Source organism: Passer montanus, unplaced genomic scaffold (genome assembly GCF_014805655.1).
Source record: "Passer montanus isolate IOZ18808 unplaced genomic scaffold, ASM1480565v1 scaffold73, whole genome shotgun sequence".
Classification (NCBI taxonomy): Eukaryota; Metazoa; Chordata; class Aves; order Passeriformes; family Passeridae; genus Passer; species Passer montanus.
The window spans coordinates 2,382,042-2,399,657 of NW_024372481.1; the positions used below are offsets into that span (position 1 = coordinate 2,382,042).

The window sequence follows — 17,616 nt, forward strand, 5'->3', positions numbered from 1 at the left end:
ACATGCCCTCAGATGCTTCTGGACACTTTGAACTTGAAAGCACATAGGACAATGGGATTTTCAAAACTGAAATCAAAGGAAAGCAGAAAGTTGCCAGATGAAGATTCTAAAAAGGAAATTCTCGTTCAAAACAAAATGAGGCACAGAATGACAGATGGGCCTGTTCCTATCAGAAGAGCAGTTCTATTAACAGATGTTCTTTTGTAGACTCGTTTAGGCTGGGAAAGACCTTTAAGATCATTAAGTCCAACCATCCATTACCCCAGCCCAGCCATGCCCACCACTGAGCCACGTCCTCACACCCCACATCTGATGGATGCTCACACTGGGCAATTTAACTGGATAAATCCTTGACATGGTTTACCCACTACACAGAGGTGCTCCTCAAGCACCAAGGACAGAACTCTATTTCCAGGAATGGACGCCAGGAATGGATACAGACAAGGAGGGGGAGAAAGAAGCAGCCACCAACATGCCACTTCCAAACCAACAGGAGGAAGGAGAACAGAACACAACTAAACCCCTCCCATCCAGAATTTCACCACCACATTCAGCCCACTCTGACATGAGCTGACCTGTAGAGCCCCAGGAAATTTTTCCCCCCGGCTAGCACAAAACCAGTGATGCTCTTTGAACCATGCCCAGCTGTCTTTAGAGCACAAAGTGAGCAGCTCAGCTGTTGTTTTTTTTTTAAATTTTGAGCTTGTATATTACTAGTTTTAAGCACATTTCATACTCCATCCCAAGATCTGGGGTTAGCAGATTATTTCAGGCTGCCTTACCTTCACTGCCACATGGAGCTTGGCTGTTTTCTTAGAAGGTCCTGATGCTTCATAAGTCGTACCATCAACATCTACAGACATTGTGAAGACTGGGGCATGGACTGGACCAGACTGTGACAGCAGCTTATACTGAAGCCCTGGCCTGATTTGGTTCAGCCTCATCAGAGCATTCATGAGATCTATTGCTTTACTATCTAGTACTAGTACAAGATAGTAGAAAGGGTGGGGGAAGGAGGGGAAAGGAAAATGAACAAAACAAGATGAACAGAAAAATGAAACAGTTTGCATTTCAGTGCCTTCTGTCTGTATCAAGGAGCAAAACCATCCCTCAGCCTCTCAAGAGGGTGAGGAGAGCCATAACACTGTTAAGTCCTTAATAAGCCATTCTAATTCAGGGTAACAACTATAATGACCTGGTTTTACATTAACAACATTCTGCTGCAGCTCGCTGTATTCCTCCTGCCTGCTGTAAAAGGAGTAACAGGTTTGATAACTAATGGGGAACCAGATCCAGAACTGGCATCCAAGTAGCACAATGAAAATAGCCCCCAGAATGACTGGATCCCAGCAATGCCAAGAGACTTCTAGTCTGTGCATATGTGCAACATTAATGGCTTGCAGATTACACATTTTATTTTCCTTGTGTGAGATCTGAGAGATCAGCACCTAACTCAGGAAGGGGAAGAGTAAAGAGAGTGCAATCTTCACTCAGCAAAGTCACTGCAGTACTTTAAAAAGACCTCACAATACAAGGAGGTTACCAATAAAGTACCTCAGCTGCTTGGGCAACTTTAGTTCTGGTGTAACTTGATGGGCAATCCCATTTAAAAATGCAAATCATTCAGTTAGTAAAGCATGTCAGGGGAAATTGAGATGCACAGAAATGTATCTGACATTCTGAATGCAGGGTGATAGAGACAACAATTTTGTTCCAAAGACTTTTTCACATGCTCTACCACACCAACACAGAGAAGCTTTTAAAGCAGCTCCCCCTGTACAATAGATCTTTGAAAACAGAATGGAGAAGTGCTGCACTTACTTTTCCTCAGATTACGCTTCATCTTTTTATTTGGATCTTTATCATCCCCAACACTGTCTTCAAACGGTCTCTTCAGAGCAGATGAGCCTGTACCTAGGGTATAAAGTTCTTGTAATATGGATATGCCATTAGGAAAACACGATCCCACAGCAGGAGTCTGATTAGTGCCACACTGCTTCTTGCTTGTTTATAGAGAAAAGAACTCATCCATCAGTCACAGCTTTCTTATTGCTACATGAAAGCCAATACTGGTTTACTGCTCACTCTGCCACGCCAGGCAGGATCTGTGTCCAGTACCAGGTGTGGGATAGGGACTGCAAACCTGCAGTGCTGGTTTCCACATTTAGGCTAAGCAAGACCTCCAACAGTATTGTTTTTACACAAAAATACACATGGAAAATTTTTTAATTTGATATATATTGTTTTCTAGGAATAATTTTTGAGTAATTCTTATTATGGACACTCATTATATGCTTTTTGACACATCTGCAGTCTCTCCTTGCCAGCATAAGAATCAAACACTACTTCTCATTGGATGCCAAGGGACTTTGTGCTTAAAGACAATCATCAGCTACATTATGGCTCTTGTGCCTCTCATCTCTTGGTATTTCTAGAGACCAGAACTTCCAGATTTTATTCTCACAGTGAAATATTAAAAAAAAAAAAAATCACTCCATATATAGCAAAGAATAGCTTCTACTTCACATTCAGAGCACATAATTCAGAACTTCACCCATTCTAAATTAACTCCTAGTTTACTGCCCAATTAGTGACTTTTGGAACAAATAATACCTACCTTCTTTGTCAGTTACTGACCAGGAATATTTCTGAAATGACTTATTTGATGGGAGGGGATCCATTTCCAAAACTTTATAGATCTGCCCAAAGGCTGATAATCTGAGAGCGTGCTGAAAGGGACAGCAGACACACACATTAATCACAGCAGGATTTCACCTCAGTTGCTTAAGGTTTTTAGCAAGTCTTTAGACACAAAACTACTTCTGTGGTTTTCACAGACAAGAAGACAGCTTTTACAGCTGCAATAGCTGTGGAAAATGCTAATGTCTGAAAAAATAAAACTCTTGAATTTCTGTAACACAGAGTGCAGGGCACACTGACAGGGAGCCCACCAGGGGCTCTGCTGGGAGCCCAGGTGGGTGCACAGGCACCCCACTGCCTCTGCAAGGGTAAGATTTCACACACATTTAACTCTTGCACTCCTGATCTATGGCTGAACCTTTCCAGGACAGTGCAGCCCAAGAACTGTCAGGACTGCCATGAAAACAAGGCATCCTGGCAGAGAATAAACGGCGCTAATGAGCTGATCCCTCCCCTGCAGCACACACAGAGTCCTACCTGAGCACTGTGTGTAATGGCTTCTTTTTGCTGAACTGTCATGTAAGACAAAGCGTCCGTGGGCTCGCGCTCACAGGGGTCGTGCAGCCCCGGGCCCCCTGGAGGGAGAGGAAGGGTTACTGGGGGCAGGGAGCAGCACTGTGCAGACAGGGACTGCAGAGCAGCTGAGCCTTGCTGCACTGGGCAGCAGCCCTTCAGCAGGGGGGCAGGCCTCACACAATGCAAACTGACCCCAGGTTTTATACCCCTGCAGTGGCCACGGACCTTAGCAGGGTAAACACTGCTCATGGGTGGTAACATTAACTGAAATCAGTAGGTCTGGAAGAAAACACATATTTGGACAGATATGTAGATTTCAAGGAATCTGTAGAAACCAGATAAACATTAAGTCTATTTACCTGCAACCCCTTAATGAGGTAGGGGTTAATTTATAACAAATCTAATATTCCCCATTACCTTCTGCAGTGGCAGTATCATTCACACAGTAACTACCATGCAAAATCCTTTATTATAATTTTATATTTTAAAGAAAAAAACCATTAATTTCACTCCATGGCAGGTTCAGAGTTCATAGCAGGCATTTCTCATGTACTCCTACAGCTAAATGTAAAGGTGGGCTGACCATCCCTTTGTGTTCCTGGAGCTCATTTGGCCCTTACCAGGAAGCAGAATTCCAGATGCCAAGCACTCCATCACTCGTCGCAAGGCTTCCCCAGCGCCCAAAGGTCTATTACAAGTACCTATAGATTTTTCACATATAAGCTCGAGTGGCTAGAAGACATTAAATTACGATTAGTATGGACACAAGGGTAACTGTGACTGAAAGTTAAAAATGGGGGGGCAGAGGGGGTGAGCATTCACATCAGGACACTTTGTAATCCACTACAGCTCTAAGGGACACAGACCTGCCCCAGAGGAGGCCATGCAGGACACGTCTTTGTCCCCCTGGTCTGAGTCACCTTTTGAGGGCACCAGCTGCTCTCCACTGTCTGCCCAAAAAGTCAAAACAGGAGAGGTCTCTAAAGTCAAGCCAGATGAATATTCTCCTCTCAGAGGGCTTTCAGTTCCACACAAGAGAAACACCACCTCTGCTGCCCTGCAGTGTTCCTCTCCAGGCTCACAGAGCAAACATGCCCAGGAAAGGGCGCCAGCCGCTGGCAGGAGCGGCATTGTCATGGCAGCAGGATAGTTTTGGAATACTAAACAAGAGGGGTGGAAGGCAACAAGTGGGAGTCTACTGCCAATGCTCCAGGACGTGTGAGGCCCACAGCAGTGTGTCCCTTTCCATGGGATCAGTGTGTCACAGACTCCAGGACTAGCTGCCTTCTCTCCTCTACACAGGGAGCAGTTAATGGGGAGCAAAGGAACAGGGGTGGGAGGAGGAGTCTCATACAAGACTCTGCTTTCTCCAGTCCAGACACTGCTACAGCTCTCAGGAGATGTGGGACGTGAGCCTGTGGCCTTCAGCTCGTTCTGTACTTACCCAGCCTTTCAGTGGCGCCCATGTGGGGACTCTGTTGCACAAATCCCGCAGAATACGAAGCACAATTACACATGATTTTAGTCCATTTGCCCTGGCCTAAAACAAACAAAATGATTCCAATACACCTGCGAAAGCCTGGTCTTCAACTTTGCTTTTCTTTTTAAATGCACAGAGTCCTGGGATAGATTTTAAATTATTATTACTTAATACTTAATCAGCTTCATGCAAAATAAAACCACTTCTATAAAAGTACACTTGAATTTAGAGAGATGTATAAAAAAGGCAGCGAAATGTCAAGATTGCTTTTGTAGCCTCATGACAACTCTGGACCAGCTGACTGCCTCCCTGTCACGTTTGCCCTCGCACAGTACAGCACTGGGTTGGAATTCTAGACCTTTGCTCTAGGAGGGACTAGTCGGAAATTAAAGAGGCATTAAAATTAAAACTGTCTCAAATAAAACCTCGCAAGGCTACAATAACAACAAGGTAAGAACAAAGAGCCAACCTGAAACCATTTGGCGTGCCGCAGAGACGCCAAGGCCTCCAGGCATTTCTGCCTGTCCAATAAGTCCGGAGGATCTTTCATCGCAACATTATCTACTGGTAAAAATGGGATAAAAAGAGACAGATACAATTTGACCAAGGGGTTTCTGTCACAATACAAAAAGAGCGGCAGCATCTCAATGAGATAATAAGACTCCCAGAATTTAAGTGCACGGTGTTATTTAATTTAAACAAGCCATTAAAGGTAGTAAATGTGCACGTGTGCAACAGAAGCAAAGGCATTCACTCCTTGTAAAATAATAGTAATAATAAAGATGGCCACTGCTACAGACAATCTGGGATCTTATTAAAAATGTAGAACACATTTCAGGGCAGAAAATAGCTCTATAGCACTTTCCTTTTTTTTTTTTTTCTGTTGGGATGTATTGGGCTTTTTTTTCCTCTTCTTCTTTGTGACTTCTATTCCACAAAGGTGGCACAGAATTTCAAAGCTTCTTTGGACAAGAGGAAGATATTCTCAGGGGGTAATAAAAAAAATGTAATAGGTACAAAGTTAAATTACATCCATGCAATTGCTGAGAATTCCAAAGAAAAAAATTTAATATATTTGAAATGCTACTGCATGAACAGTACTAGCCAGTATAATTCAATGAAAGAAGTATACAGGAAATGCTAGTACAATACTTTAATTGATTAGTCTTTCATATAACCAGAGCATATGAAAGAGTGGCTTTGGTAACTTCCAGGTCATTAATGTATTTGAGAGGAAGTGCCCTCGTATAAAAGCTTCCCAACAGCAACTGAAACCAACAGAGGAAATTCAAAGATGGATTTGAGAGACAAGACACTGATACTTTCTGTCCAGGTTTACACTTTTTTTGCCTTCCCCCCCTTTATCAGCCAACTTGTAACAAACTGCTTTTAGCAGCCACATCCAATTCTACATTAAGGGGAATTCTCTATCAGTCCTTTCCTCTGTATTTATTTTATTTTAATCCAGAGGAGTTTGTAACATCCAGATTCTCTGGGAACTCTATATAAATGACAGTTTCTACAGTTTCTGTGAAATCAGGTTCTAGTTTTAGCTGATGTTGAGAACAACTGGAATAACAAAATGAATATATGGCTTAACTAAAAACTTGAATATGTCATTCTCCTATGAATACATAGTTACTCTTGACTTAAAAATAGATAATTTGGAAATACAATCTTTTCATTATTTATAATGGTTAATTTTCCAGGTCTTCAGAGACCTTTTCAGAGATGAATGAAATACTAAATCCATTCCAAACTGAAAACTCTGCTAGATGAGCAAAATCCAGCAAGACATCTAAAATACCAGGACAAGTTATGAGGAAAAAGTACCATCAGTTTGTTAGTGCCATCTCCAAGGACATTTTATGGGTTCCTTTGAATGGGATTGGCTGCATAAGCAATTGCATCTCGAATGTTAAGGCTGCCTCTCCTAAGCCATTTCCTGGGGAGGTTACTCTGGTAAAAGCACTTGATGTTATGATGAATAAAAGAGCCCAAAGCAAAGAAAAACCTACCAGTGTAAAACTGAACAGAACCAGTATCTTGTCTGCCAGATGATGGCTGCAGTTCACAGCTGCTGACTCAAGTGCTATAAGCTTATTTTCTAACCCCTGTGAACTTCACAGCAGATATTTGCATTGTTTGTCATTGCCCTCATCAACAGCATTCCAGGACTGGATTAATCACTCCTCTTGTCTGCTTTGCAAATCAGTGTCCAAATGAAAGCTGCAAAGTCTCAAAGCTCTGGCTTTCTTTGAGCACAAAAGGTCACTTTGGAACACAAGATTTGCTTCTAAATTTCCTTTGCAGTTTTGTTGTTTTCAGGAGTGACATTTGTGGCACAGGATTACTCAACATCCATCTGGGTAGTTCTCTGAGAAAACTTCAGTGCAGACAATATAAACATCTGCTTAAAGCTCAAGTATTGTATCAAACAAGTACTGTCAATGAATGATCAGAATCTTATTTTAAAACGTTAGAAATGGCAAAGGTGACTGACTGCAAAATCATTATTTTTTTGCGATGAACTGGGGTTCAGTGAGGCTTTCATATCAGGCTTTGCTAAAGAGTGCTGCAGCCATTGATAAAGTAAATTAATTTTTCATTTAAACTACAAACCCAAGAGAATACATGTCACCTGTCACTCAGGTGAACCAAAAGCCTCCTGAGATGTGTTTCAACAACTTAGACCCATACATTTTCTTACAGGATTTAGACCATTTTTCAAGGCCTAATTTACAAATATCTTGGAGAATTTTGCCAATTGCTTGTTCAGCCCCAGTGTCCTGATGTTGCAGTCTGCCAACTTGTGGGTGCAAGATTCTATTAAACAGAAAGATGAAGAGAACAGGCAGTGAAGAGGGCGAGCGGCTTGCAGCAGGCTCCCTTCAGACCCCCTCGGGAGAATGGCATGTTTCTTCATGCTCTGCCAGTCAGGAAAGTGAGACCAAATCAAAATTTTCAAACGGGATTGCAAAGCTTTCCTTTTTTCCTTGTCGTTTTAACAAGGGCAGTGATCCAAGGAGTTCAGTAAAGAGTAAATTCTAAAGCCCTGACGTTAGCTCACGCTATGCAACGCAGAACCAATCCCTCAGGAATTCTCTCCCCACTGCTGTAGCATTCTCTTCACACAGGAGCTGCCAGCTCCATTCATTGGAGCCGTCCAGGAGCCTTGTCTTCTCCAGAGAGGGGAGGGCAGGCTGGGCTTGCTGCCCTTCAGAGGCACTTGGCCCCTCGGGAGCATCACTGGCCGTGTGCTGCTCCAGGAGCTTCAGCCCCTTTGCTGAACCAGCTTGTTGGTAATTACAGAATTTGTTGTTACTGGATGCTCAGTGGCAGCAACTGGTTTTCAGGATACAAGGTTCTGGTCTGGAAAGCCCAATTTATATTTGATGCTGTGACTAAAAATTCAGTTTCTTAAGAGGTTTAAAATTTAAACTGATGCAAAATGCAGGCAAATTTAGGTGCTTGACTTCTCAACATGAGAAAGCAGAGCTTTATGGGTAGCTGTTTGTGAGAAACACCAAAATGCACACACACACTGGGCCACTATTTATTTTTGCTAAGGAGCAGCAAAAACAAATAGGACAAACACCACATCTTAAACATGAACACTTTTCCAAAGAGGTGGGGACTGAAGAGAAATCCAGGAATGTTTTTCGATACATTCTGACATCAGGGCATGAAGGCACACACAGCATTCCTACAGAACAATGGGAGCACTGGTAACGAGGGCCGTAGGCCTGACCTGGGTTGTTAGAGGACAGATTAGTGCTAATCCCACCACAGAAACCTTGGTCAGTTTTCCACAGGCTCAGGCAGTCTGGGCCTCTCTTACAGGGACGATGAAAGGCAAGTTCAGCAGCACTTTGAGCTCCTTCAGCCAAAAGAATGCATGGAGCCAACTGACAGGTTTTTCAACTGTGTAGAAGTCTATTTACATTTGGTTGACATTGTTCAGTGGTAGTGAAAAAATACAGCAATGCTTTGGAGATCAAGGTGTTTTCAGCAGTTTTCTCCAATTATTCCCCCTGTTCATTAGACATGAAACTTTTTTGGTCTGAATCTAAATTATTCCGATCCGAATGGTTGGAAAGATTACAAAAAAAATGCATCCCTCCCAACTTACTTAGTGACATCTACATAATGCTCCATATACCTTGAAAAGGAATTTGATAAATGTCTCTGTTCCTGGTGATGATTCAATGCCAAGGAACCTGGACTTGAACACGAGATCCATCACCCTATTCCCTGTTCTCAGCAGCTGCACAGAATGACAGTGCATAACCACTTCAGGAGAAGTGGTAACACCATTTTAAATTTCAAAAATATAGTAGAGACCTTTGAAAATATTTTAAGACACTGAAAAAAAAAGACCACCTACGTTTTAAGCATGAGAAAGCATAAAAATTCCAACCCTCCTTTAGTTTGAGATGAATTCAGAAATTCCTGGACTTTGCTGGCATTAAGCATCAATTTTTACAAGCAAATACTTGGGCAGAAGCCTTTGTGAAAACCCATATCCCCTGGTGGGAATCTCCCAAATCCTCCACCATGGGAATTCGTCCTGCACTTCGGACTCTCATGAACATGGATGAGCTGCAGCAGCTCCAGGGCTGCTCTCAGCATCTTGTGGGAAGCTGAACAACTAAAGCAACATGCAGTTTATTTTTAATGGTCTTGGAAACAGCATTGTTGCTAATTTCAGAATAAACAGCCAGGGTAATGAAGGGATCTTTGCCATTCATCTGTTCTGTAAGATTTTTCTACATTCAACTGCTGCCAAAGTGTTACATGTCACTTGGAAAGGGATCCTTGCTGCCATCGCCTCCAACACAACAGGAGAAACTGACCAACATTTCTCACCCCGTCCGTGTTCCACGTGGGAGAGGAGGAAGCAAAGGACTCGTGGCAAGTCTGGAAATGGGAAGAGAGCGACAGGGAGTTCCCTAGCCCACACGGGCCCAGCTGCCTCAGTTGTCATGACAGAGAGTGGCCAGTTGGTCAAAGGTCTGACATCATCCAGTGACAAAGTTTCTAGGGATAGGTTTGGGAAGCGGAAGCAGAAATTACTGAAAAGATTTTAAAAATACAACCAAGTGTGGCTACATTTGCTCTTCTCTACTGCTCACAGCCTGTTTGCAGCCTCACTGGTGCCACAGGCACCGTTCCTGCAGCACGGGCACAGAACCGGGGAGGACACCGCCGTGAGGGAGGAGGAGTGCAAAGGACTAAGTGACAGTTTTCTAGAACTATTTTGCTCTAAGGACATGAGGTACAACGTTCAATTCAGAAGCAAAAGTGCTGTATCACAGCACCATAACTTCAATTGTATCCCAGTTAGGAAATTCTTCGAGCCAGAAACATACATGTCATCAATCAACAAAAACTGAGGGCCAGGCGACACACTGGCGAGCTTTGCAGGAGAGGGCTTTTACATAAAGAGAAACATTTTTATGAGTTTTTCAAGAAACTATGAACCAATCCCACTTGACTGACTTAATTTGCAAACAAGACTGTGCAGCGCCAGGTGCTGAAGAATTAAATAGCAAGTCTGAAAGAAAGGAGAACTAAGATCTAATTGTATGTCAGAGTTAACACTGTAGGAATATTGCTTTAAAGGAAAACTACACATATTTACATGAAATTTAAGTGACCTCTGTCTTTTTAAGGCACAAATAATGTAACTCATGGTGGCAATAGCCAGTCTAGTCAATACATGATGCACAATTAAAAACCTACTTGCCAATTAACCCTGTGCTGCACAGTCAGGACATTTAGCTAGAACAGTCTCAAAACCAAGTTAAAACGCTCTATGTACCTCCTTCCTTCTTCTCTGCTTCATCTCGGATGAGAGGGGATGTGAGTATCACCTTCAAAGTGAGCTTGGGCTCCTTTGTGTTATGGATAACAATAGCTGCCTCATTTACATGCTCCTCCACCAGATACTTTTCTTCTGTAAGTTTCTGAAAGTCACCAAGAAAGATTTGAAGACTCTCCCAATTGACTGAAAAAGTGAAGAATCTGTGTATGTGCCTCAGCTAATGAGAAGGCTACAGGGCATTGTAGTGACAAAGGCTGCCTTGCCTCCCTCATTAAAAACAATTTAAAACATTTCTTTTGTAGCCAGTGCTACAGCTGCCTTACAGTTTGCTCCGTGAACATGCAGTGTGTCAGAGCTCTCTGCAGTGATCTCTCTGCAGGTCTTTCAGCCACCCTTTGGGACATCTCTCACCCTCCAGCAGCACAAGGGCAGCCACAGGGGGCTCAGACCCCTTCTGTGTGGAGCCTGTTCAGCCAGCAGTGGTTGGGATGTCTGCCCCGAGCCCTCCCTGCTGCAGGCTGCTCTGCAGCTCCCTTATTGTTGGGATGAAAATGGCTGAGCACCTGCTCACCATGAGCCTTCAACCAGCAAAGCAGAAGCTGAGTCTCTGAGCTCACTTGTTCCTTTTGTCCACTAATGGGCCTGAACCCTCCTTCACCTACAGCACCTATCCCTCTGCAGAGCCTCTCCTGTCCTCCATGCCCACAGCAGCTGGTGCATTTCACAAGTCAGAGTCCTCTTGTCTCATCTTTTCTGTAATGCCTCACAGTCCTTCCCCACAGGATCTTACCTGCCTGTCCCTCAAATTTATTCAGTATTCACATATTTTAATTATGTCTATCCTTTAATTTTATCTCACTTTTTTTGAAGCACATAATTAACTTTTCTTCTCATTTTCAGCCCTCCTCATTTCATGCCTCACTACAAGGTTTATTCTTTAACACTCAATACATCTCTATCATTTTCAAACAAGTAAAATTTACTCTTTACTACTCAAAAGATCCTTTGCATTTTTAGCTATGGATAGGGCTACATCTCTAGGAACAACATTAGCCCATTAAAACAAGCCCTTTGTGTGACAAAATTAATGGTGAGAACTAACAGCTGTCAAAAATGGTAAAACGGGGAGAAAAGCTGATCAGAAGAAAAGCAGGTTGTGGTTTGGAGAGGGGCACTTGCAGTGGAACATTTGAGGGCAGCTCCTTGGCACCAGTGTTGGTGAGTCTGGAAGCTGGACTGATTGCTCAGCCTCAGAGTATCCCTGAACAAGCTGCAAGAGCTGCCCACTGGATGCCAGCAGCGGAATTAAGTAGCCATAAATTAAAAAAAGTGAGGTCAGACTAACATGAGCCCAAATGAGTGACCACCTAAAGTGACATGTTCTCACCTTGGCAGCACAGAGGGGTTTATGTGGGAACAGCCCAAGCAAAGCAGCTGCAATGGGAACTGCAGGTTCAGGCAGGGGACAACAACAGGGACTGAGTGACACACTTGAGCAGGAGAGATTTCTGCAGTCCAGCTGATGCTGGGTGGCCCAGAGCACCCAAACCCACCCTGGGTTAGTTGCACACACAGAGGTCAGCTGCCCTCAGGGAACTGACAGCACAAACAGGAGTAGGGCAACAACAGCAGGAAGAGGTTACATTTGTGAGTTAGGACTTCATGGCCACATTAAACATGTCACATGCCCCAGATGCCATCCTAGATTCAGAGGATATTCCTTCACATCACTTGTCTTTCTTGTTGGAACAAATTCCAGCCTTTCCCCAAATAGCCCTTGCAGTGCTATCAGCCACTGTGGGAGGACTGCTGCCAATGAACTCACCTGAATTTGAGCTGGGAGATTGTCTTTAACGATACATAACAGGGTTTTTGTGGGTTTTTCTTTGCACATGAGAACCAGCTCCAGATCCATGTCATCTTTGATCAGCAAGCCCTTTGCAACCAAGCCAATTCTCATAACACCACACAACGTCCGACCACCTTGATCCCTGGAAATGAAACAATTTAGGGTAATTAAAGGGGATTTTGCTCCCAGCTACAGTTTAGGGGAACCTTTCAGAGTCACAGTAAAGAATTTTCAAAGCAACATGGGATTTTTAATTTTTGAGTGCTGAGAAAAAAGACTGTGACAAAAGCCAGTTTTATAGACTAGGACTGTTTAAAAGCATGGAGTAAAATGCAAGAAATGCTTCTTTGACAGGCCAGCACCAGCTCTTGTCTCATCCAGTTGTCTGCAAAGCATTTACTGCACACTTGGATTATTTTTTTATTAAAAATCAGCATCTATGTGGGGCTGTGTTGCCCCACAGTTGCCAGCTGGAGTTAAACTATAGCAATAATGGGAAGTAATGGAGGCTTAGGAAACTTTGTTTGCTGGATTATAAAAACTTCTTTTTTGCATCAGACTGCAGGAGCCCCCAGGCACACGGCTGTTGATTTGCACTGGTGTGTTCCAGGGAATTGTATTTGCTTAAAACTGCTGAAAGGTTTGTCTGCTAAATGCAACTTCACAACATCACAGTAAAATAAGCAAAGAAATAGGAGAGCAACTGCTGCCCACAGTTGGCTTATTGCCATTCCCTGCACTCCCCCCACGTGCTCCCACATCAACAAGTCCAAATATATCCCCCTCCTTCTATGAACAGACCCAGGTAACACTGCCTCCTTTTTGGAGGAAAGGAGCCTTGGGAGCAGCACAGGGACACGTTGTGAGCTGAGGCCTCACTCACTTGGCAGTGCCTTCTGCAGCTTCCTCCTTGGCTTCCACATCACCCTCACACTTTGCAGACTTGTTCTTTTCATCCATCCAGTCAGACACATGCTTAAGGGCACATTCTACTGTTGAGACCATGTTCTGGACAGCTTCAAGCTCCTCTGGAGATGGATAAATGGTTGAATGTTTCACCATTACGTGGCGGTCATCGTTAGCAAAAGATCGGATCGATCTCTGTTGTGGAGGGGGAAACAGGAGAAAGAGAACAAGTTACTGGAGCATGGAGAGGACATTGCCTGAATGGGAATCCTGCCTGGCAGGGAGGGGGCAGACTGGGCACAGCATGAGGAAAGGAGGGCAGGCAAGGAGAGATGACTCCTGTTTTGTAACAGGCACTGATACTCTCCAAATGCAATTCTGCATATTCTGGAAGTGCTGAGTGCAGCCACCCCTCCTCTGTTCATGCCAGAGACCAGAGCAGCACACACCAGGGACCAGGCACTCAAAGAACCAATCCCTCACAGGTTTGCTGTTGCTGCTGCAGGTGAAGTCACAGGCAGTACAGAGCTGTGAGAGGCTCAGCCACTGTGCAGGGGTTTGCAAAGGCATGGATGAAGATGAGAATAAAGATAAACTGTAAGAGACTGAAATTTCTTTTTTAAAAACATTCAAATGAATAGGAAGATATTAGAGTGCTAATTAAAAAAGCCTGCAGTGAAGTTCAGAGTCCTGAGTGACACTGCTGAGGGAGGTAAACTTCCCTAGCTGGGTAACCTGTGCTAGGAAGTTTTGGGTTTGCTGCAGACGATTCAGGTGAGACATTTTTGGTCTAAACAGTGCCCCAGACCAGCTGTGACCACAGCACAGACCTGTGGCAAGGGCAGCAATGAGTCTTGGTCTCTGCAGACACATCAGGCACTGCTGAAAGCCTCCCAGAACATAATCACCAACCAAGCCCCTCTGTTCCTCCAACAGTTAAGCACCTTACTTAGGTGTCATTTTCACCACCTCCTCATGGGTTTGTAGTTGTACCCACTCCTAAGGACACAAAGGGCCTTTGAACAACCTCACAGGCCTCCAGGCTGGATCTTATTAAGGAACTGTCCACGATTTCCTGGTTTATTGCACTCCCTGTGTCTCTTCCATTGAAGGTCATGACATCATTCCCTTCCTAATTTTTGTGCTCCTACCCAGATGGATAATTTGGGCAGTAACAATTCATCTGTCAGGGGCTGGTTTTATCCCCTGCAGTTTGATAGGCTGCAGTGCTTCCAGGAGGTCCCTCTTGTGGTTATCCACAACATGGATGCAGCCAGGCTGCAGGGAAACAGCCGAGCTGCATTTACAACTCACCACCATCTTCTACCTGCCAAAATGTCAGCTACAGCATGGATCAGAAACAAACTGGCAATTCCTAATGATGATGAAGAGGGCTGACAAGATCAACTCCTCATCACAATTCAGGCCAAAAAGAATGACAGAGTGGGACACTATTTAAAATATATTAACAACTCTGCTTTGCAGAGTTCTTTCTCCCTTTCCCTCTGTAACTGGTAAAAGTCTTGGTTTAGGTCTTTTTTTAAAATACAAATATAAACACACAGCCTACCTGCAGCAACCAGCCACACAAATGCTAGCAACTGTATTTAAAATTTATTGCATTTATTCTCATTTCCATTCTCTCAGTAATAACCTTAAAAGGCTTAAAAATATATAAATGTGTTTAAACTTCACTCATATTGTTCAGCAACTGAGTAGGTTTATTGCCTTTTTGTGAACACATTTCAGAATCTCATCATCACAATGCTTCATACTTGCACATCTTTACAAACCCCACATCTCAGGCATTTCTATTTGCAGCCAAACCCAGACAAATGAGGAGTGACTCCTCACTGCAACCATACCCAGCATGCTTGGTACACACATTTCATCTGCACTGCCACCAAGTGTGTACAGAGGCACCTTCAATCACACACACACGCGTGAATAATCAAAACTTGCTTTTGTGAGGTAGAGGTGGAAGGGGAATGTGAGCATTTGGTAATGAAATCTGTGAGTTCAAGGTCACTGATGCTGTTTGCTACAGCCTGCTAATGCCAGTTTTATTAGAAAACCTTATGAGCATCCCCTTCGTTCGTATTTAATAATTCATGTACTGCAGGCTCACAAGAACACTCTTTGGCTTTAAGAGGCTGACAATACATCAAACCTCACTTGCTCTGCTCAAAGCACACAGTACCATCCCTCAGTTAGTGCAAGGTCAGAAAATCCCCTCTCTCGGGTTTGATCAGGCCCCATGCAAGCCTGGCAGCAGCAAACACTTTCAGTGCACCCCTGTGAAAGACAACAAATACCTACCATGGTTTGTTAGTGTTTCAGCTCTCTCTCCCTCCCTTTCTCCTTTTCCCTCCTCCTTGGTGTCTTTGCTAAGCACTGTTTTGCCTGACAGAACCTCTTCATAAGCCTCTCAGTCCCTTGACAGCTCAAGAGTTCATACAGCCAAGGTGCTCTGGGAGTCACTTTCTCTAATTCACCTGCAAAAAGAGAGAAACAACTTGAAATCAGCAGTGATGGCGTGTTGATTCCAGAAGTGCTGGATGCAGCACACGAGGCTGAGGCAAACCACTGCTCAAAGCACCCCAGCTTCCAGATGGGACAGTCACTGATCCATTTATATCTGAGCAAACAGATGTCACTGTGGAAAGCAACTTTTTTGTGATGTGCCCACACACATGTAACGGCTCTCCCGTGCCAGTTAGAGCTGATCCCAGGGACGTTTGGCAGCCACCTGGCAATCCCAGCTTCTGGGGTGAGGAAGACAGGAAATCCAACATGGCAAACATGCTCCATGTGAAACCAGCTCACAGAGTCTCTATTTTTGTGTCGCATGCATGTTAGGAATTAAACCCACTACATTCAATTAGCAGAAGGTAATTCTCTGTGGAAATCCTCAGTGCAGCCCTCAATCCTGTGTCAGATGCTGCACAGGAAGCAAGGCCTGGGGTTGCAATAACTGCAAGTTGTTATTTAAAGGCAGACAAGCACATGCTACCAAAGTGCAGACGTCAGACTTGCGAGGAGCTGAGATCACCCACACCGCCTGTGCTGCCCATGCACTCCCTCTCCCAGCACACAGCATGGAAAAGATCCTGCAAGAGCAGCCTTCTTGTACTAAACTGGGAAACAACACCAGCCCTGGCACCATGAAACTGCAAAGAAATGCTCTGTGAGAGAGAAGAGCAGATGAACAGAGCAGGTAATGTGAGAGGGAAGCATAAGCTCACTGCACAGCAAGACACTCCAGTCCTTGCAGAAAATTCCTGTTTTCCTTGCTCTCCAGCAACATCTTGAAGCAACTGGAAACCCAGTCAGTAAATTTCTGCAGATTGACACACACACACAATGTTTAATTTTCTTCTGTATGCTGAAGCCCTTCTCCAGCAACACTTTGCATATTGTGTGTCAGAGAAGCCTGACATTGTTAGAAATTAAAAGCATGTTTGGCAACAGCAGAGGGATAGGTGAGATGACATGAAAGCTGAGGAGATACTTAAACCTGTGATGTGACAGGGAATAATTAAAATGTTGCATCCCACAGAGATTTGAATGTGACAGGGGAGAAGGTAACAGCAGATCGTGCTTCCCTATTTCCCTGGTTGGGAACAAATTAAGGAGGTTTACAGGACCAGTGGCTTTGGCAGCAAGGGCCTGATAGTTGTTTGTAAGTCACACCACTGAACTGAGGATGCAGAACTGGGTAAAACAAAAAGCCAGACAAGAACACTGTGCAGCTGAAAACTGCCAAGGAAGAAACCCCAAGAGAGTTAAGTGCAATCATACTAAAAATACTTGGGAAAAGCAAGCTAATGAAAACACTGACTGACCCCACTTCTCATCACAGAGGCTCTGTGCCCACCAAGGTGTGTTAACTCTACCAAACTGCTTCCCAGAAGCAATCAACAAAGGGGATGTTCTTAAGAGATCCTGGAAGTCAGACAGGGGCAGCTGGGAGGAAAACTAAGCAAAGATCACTGCTTTGGCAGTATTTATTTTGTGAACTAGTCATAAGCTCCTCCACACTCAGCAGCCTTTCACCATCTCCACAACCAGCCAGACTCTTTACAAGGTCATTTTGCTGTGTAATAATATTAACTTGAGTCAGCAAATAGCAAACTAGAGAGACTTTTATGAGACACATTTCTAGATAATCTATTTCAAATTATTTCTCTCTCCAAACTGAATTCCAGCTATCTTCACCTACTCTTCTTCCCTGTCACTCCCACATTTCACATTTTTGGTTTGTTATCTCCTGTGCTAGCTGTAACTTGGCAGTTCCAGGCAGAGAGAAGGACACTGGGATGTGTTGCTGACTTCAGC

General features: G+C 43.9%; 1 protein-coding gene across 13 annotated transcripts in view; it reads right to left on the reverse strand.

The window, feature by feature from the left end:
* Positions 1-17,616, reverse strand: part of LOC120512368 (spermatid perinuclear RNA binding protein) — a 59,434-nt gene that overhangs the window by 20,879 nt on the left and 20,939 nt on the right. For 6 of the 13 annotated variants that reach the window (XM_039730590.1, XM_039730589.1, XM_039730588.1 and 3 more), the window contains exons 2-13: positions 15,598-15,773; positions 13,256-13,473; positions 12,349-12,514; positions 10,521-10,665; positions 9,566-9,736; positions 5,166-5,260; positions 4,661-4,756; positions 3,837-3,948; positions 3,178-3,275; positions 2,618-2,729; positions 1,822-1,914; positions 783-982 (exon numbers count right to left, since the gene is read on the reverse strand). In XM_039730590.1, the coding sequence (XP_039586524.1) occupies positions 783-982; positions 1,822-1,914; positions 2,618-2,729; positions 3,178-3,275; positions 3,837-3,948; positions 4,661-4,756; positions 5,166-5,260; positions 9,566-9,736; positions 10,521-10,665; positions 12,349-12,514; positions 13,256-13,473; positions 15,598-15,600 (1,509 nt within the window). In that variant the 5' untranslated portion in view covers positions 15,601-15,773. The remainder of the gene's footprint in view (positions 1-782; positions 983-1,821; positions 1,915-2,617; positions 2,730-3,177; positions 3,276-3,836; positions 3,949-4,660; positions 4,757-5,165; positions 5,261-9,565; positions 9,737-10,520; positions 10,666-12,348; positions 12,515-13,255; positions 13,474-15,597; positions 15,774-17,616) is intronic. The other 7 variants (XM_039730592.1, XM_039730597.1, XM_039730591.1 and 4 more) reach the window with 4 other exon arrangements.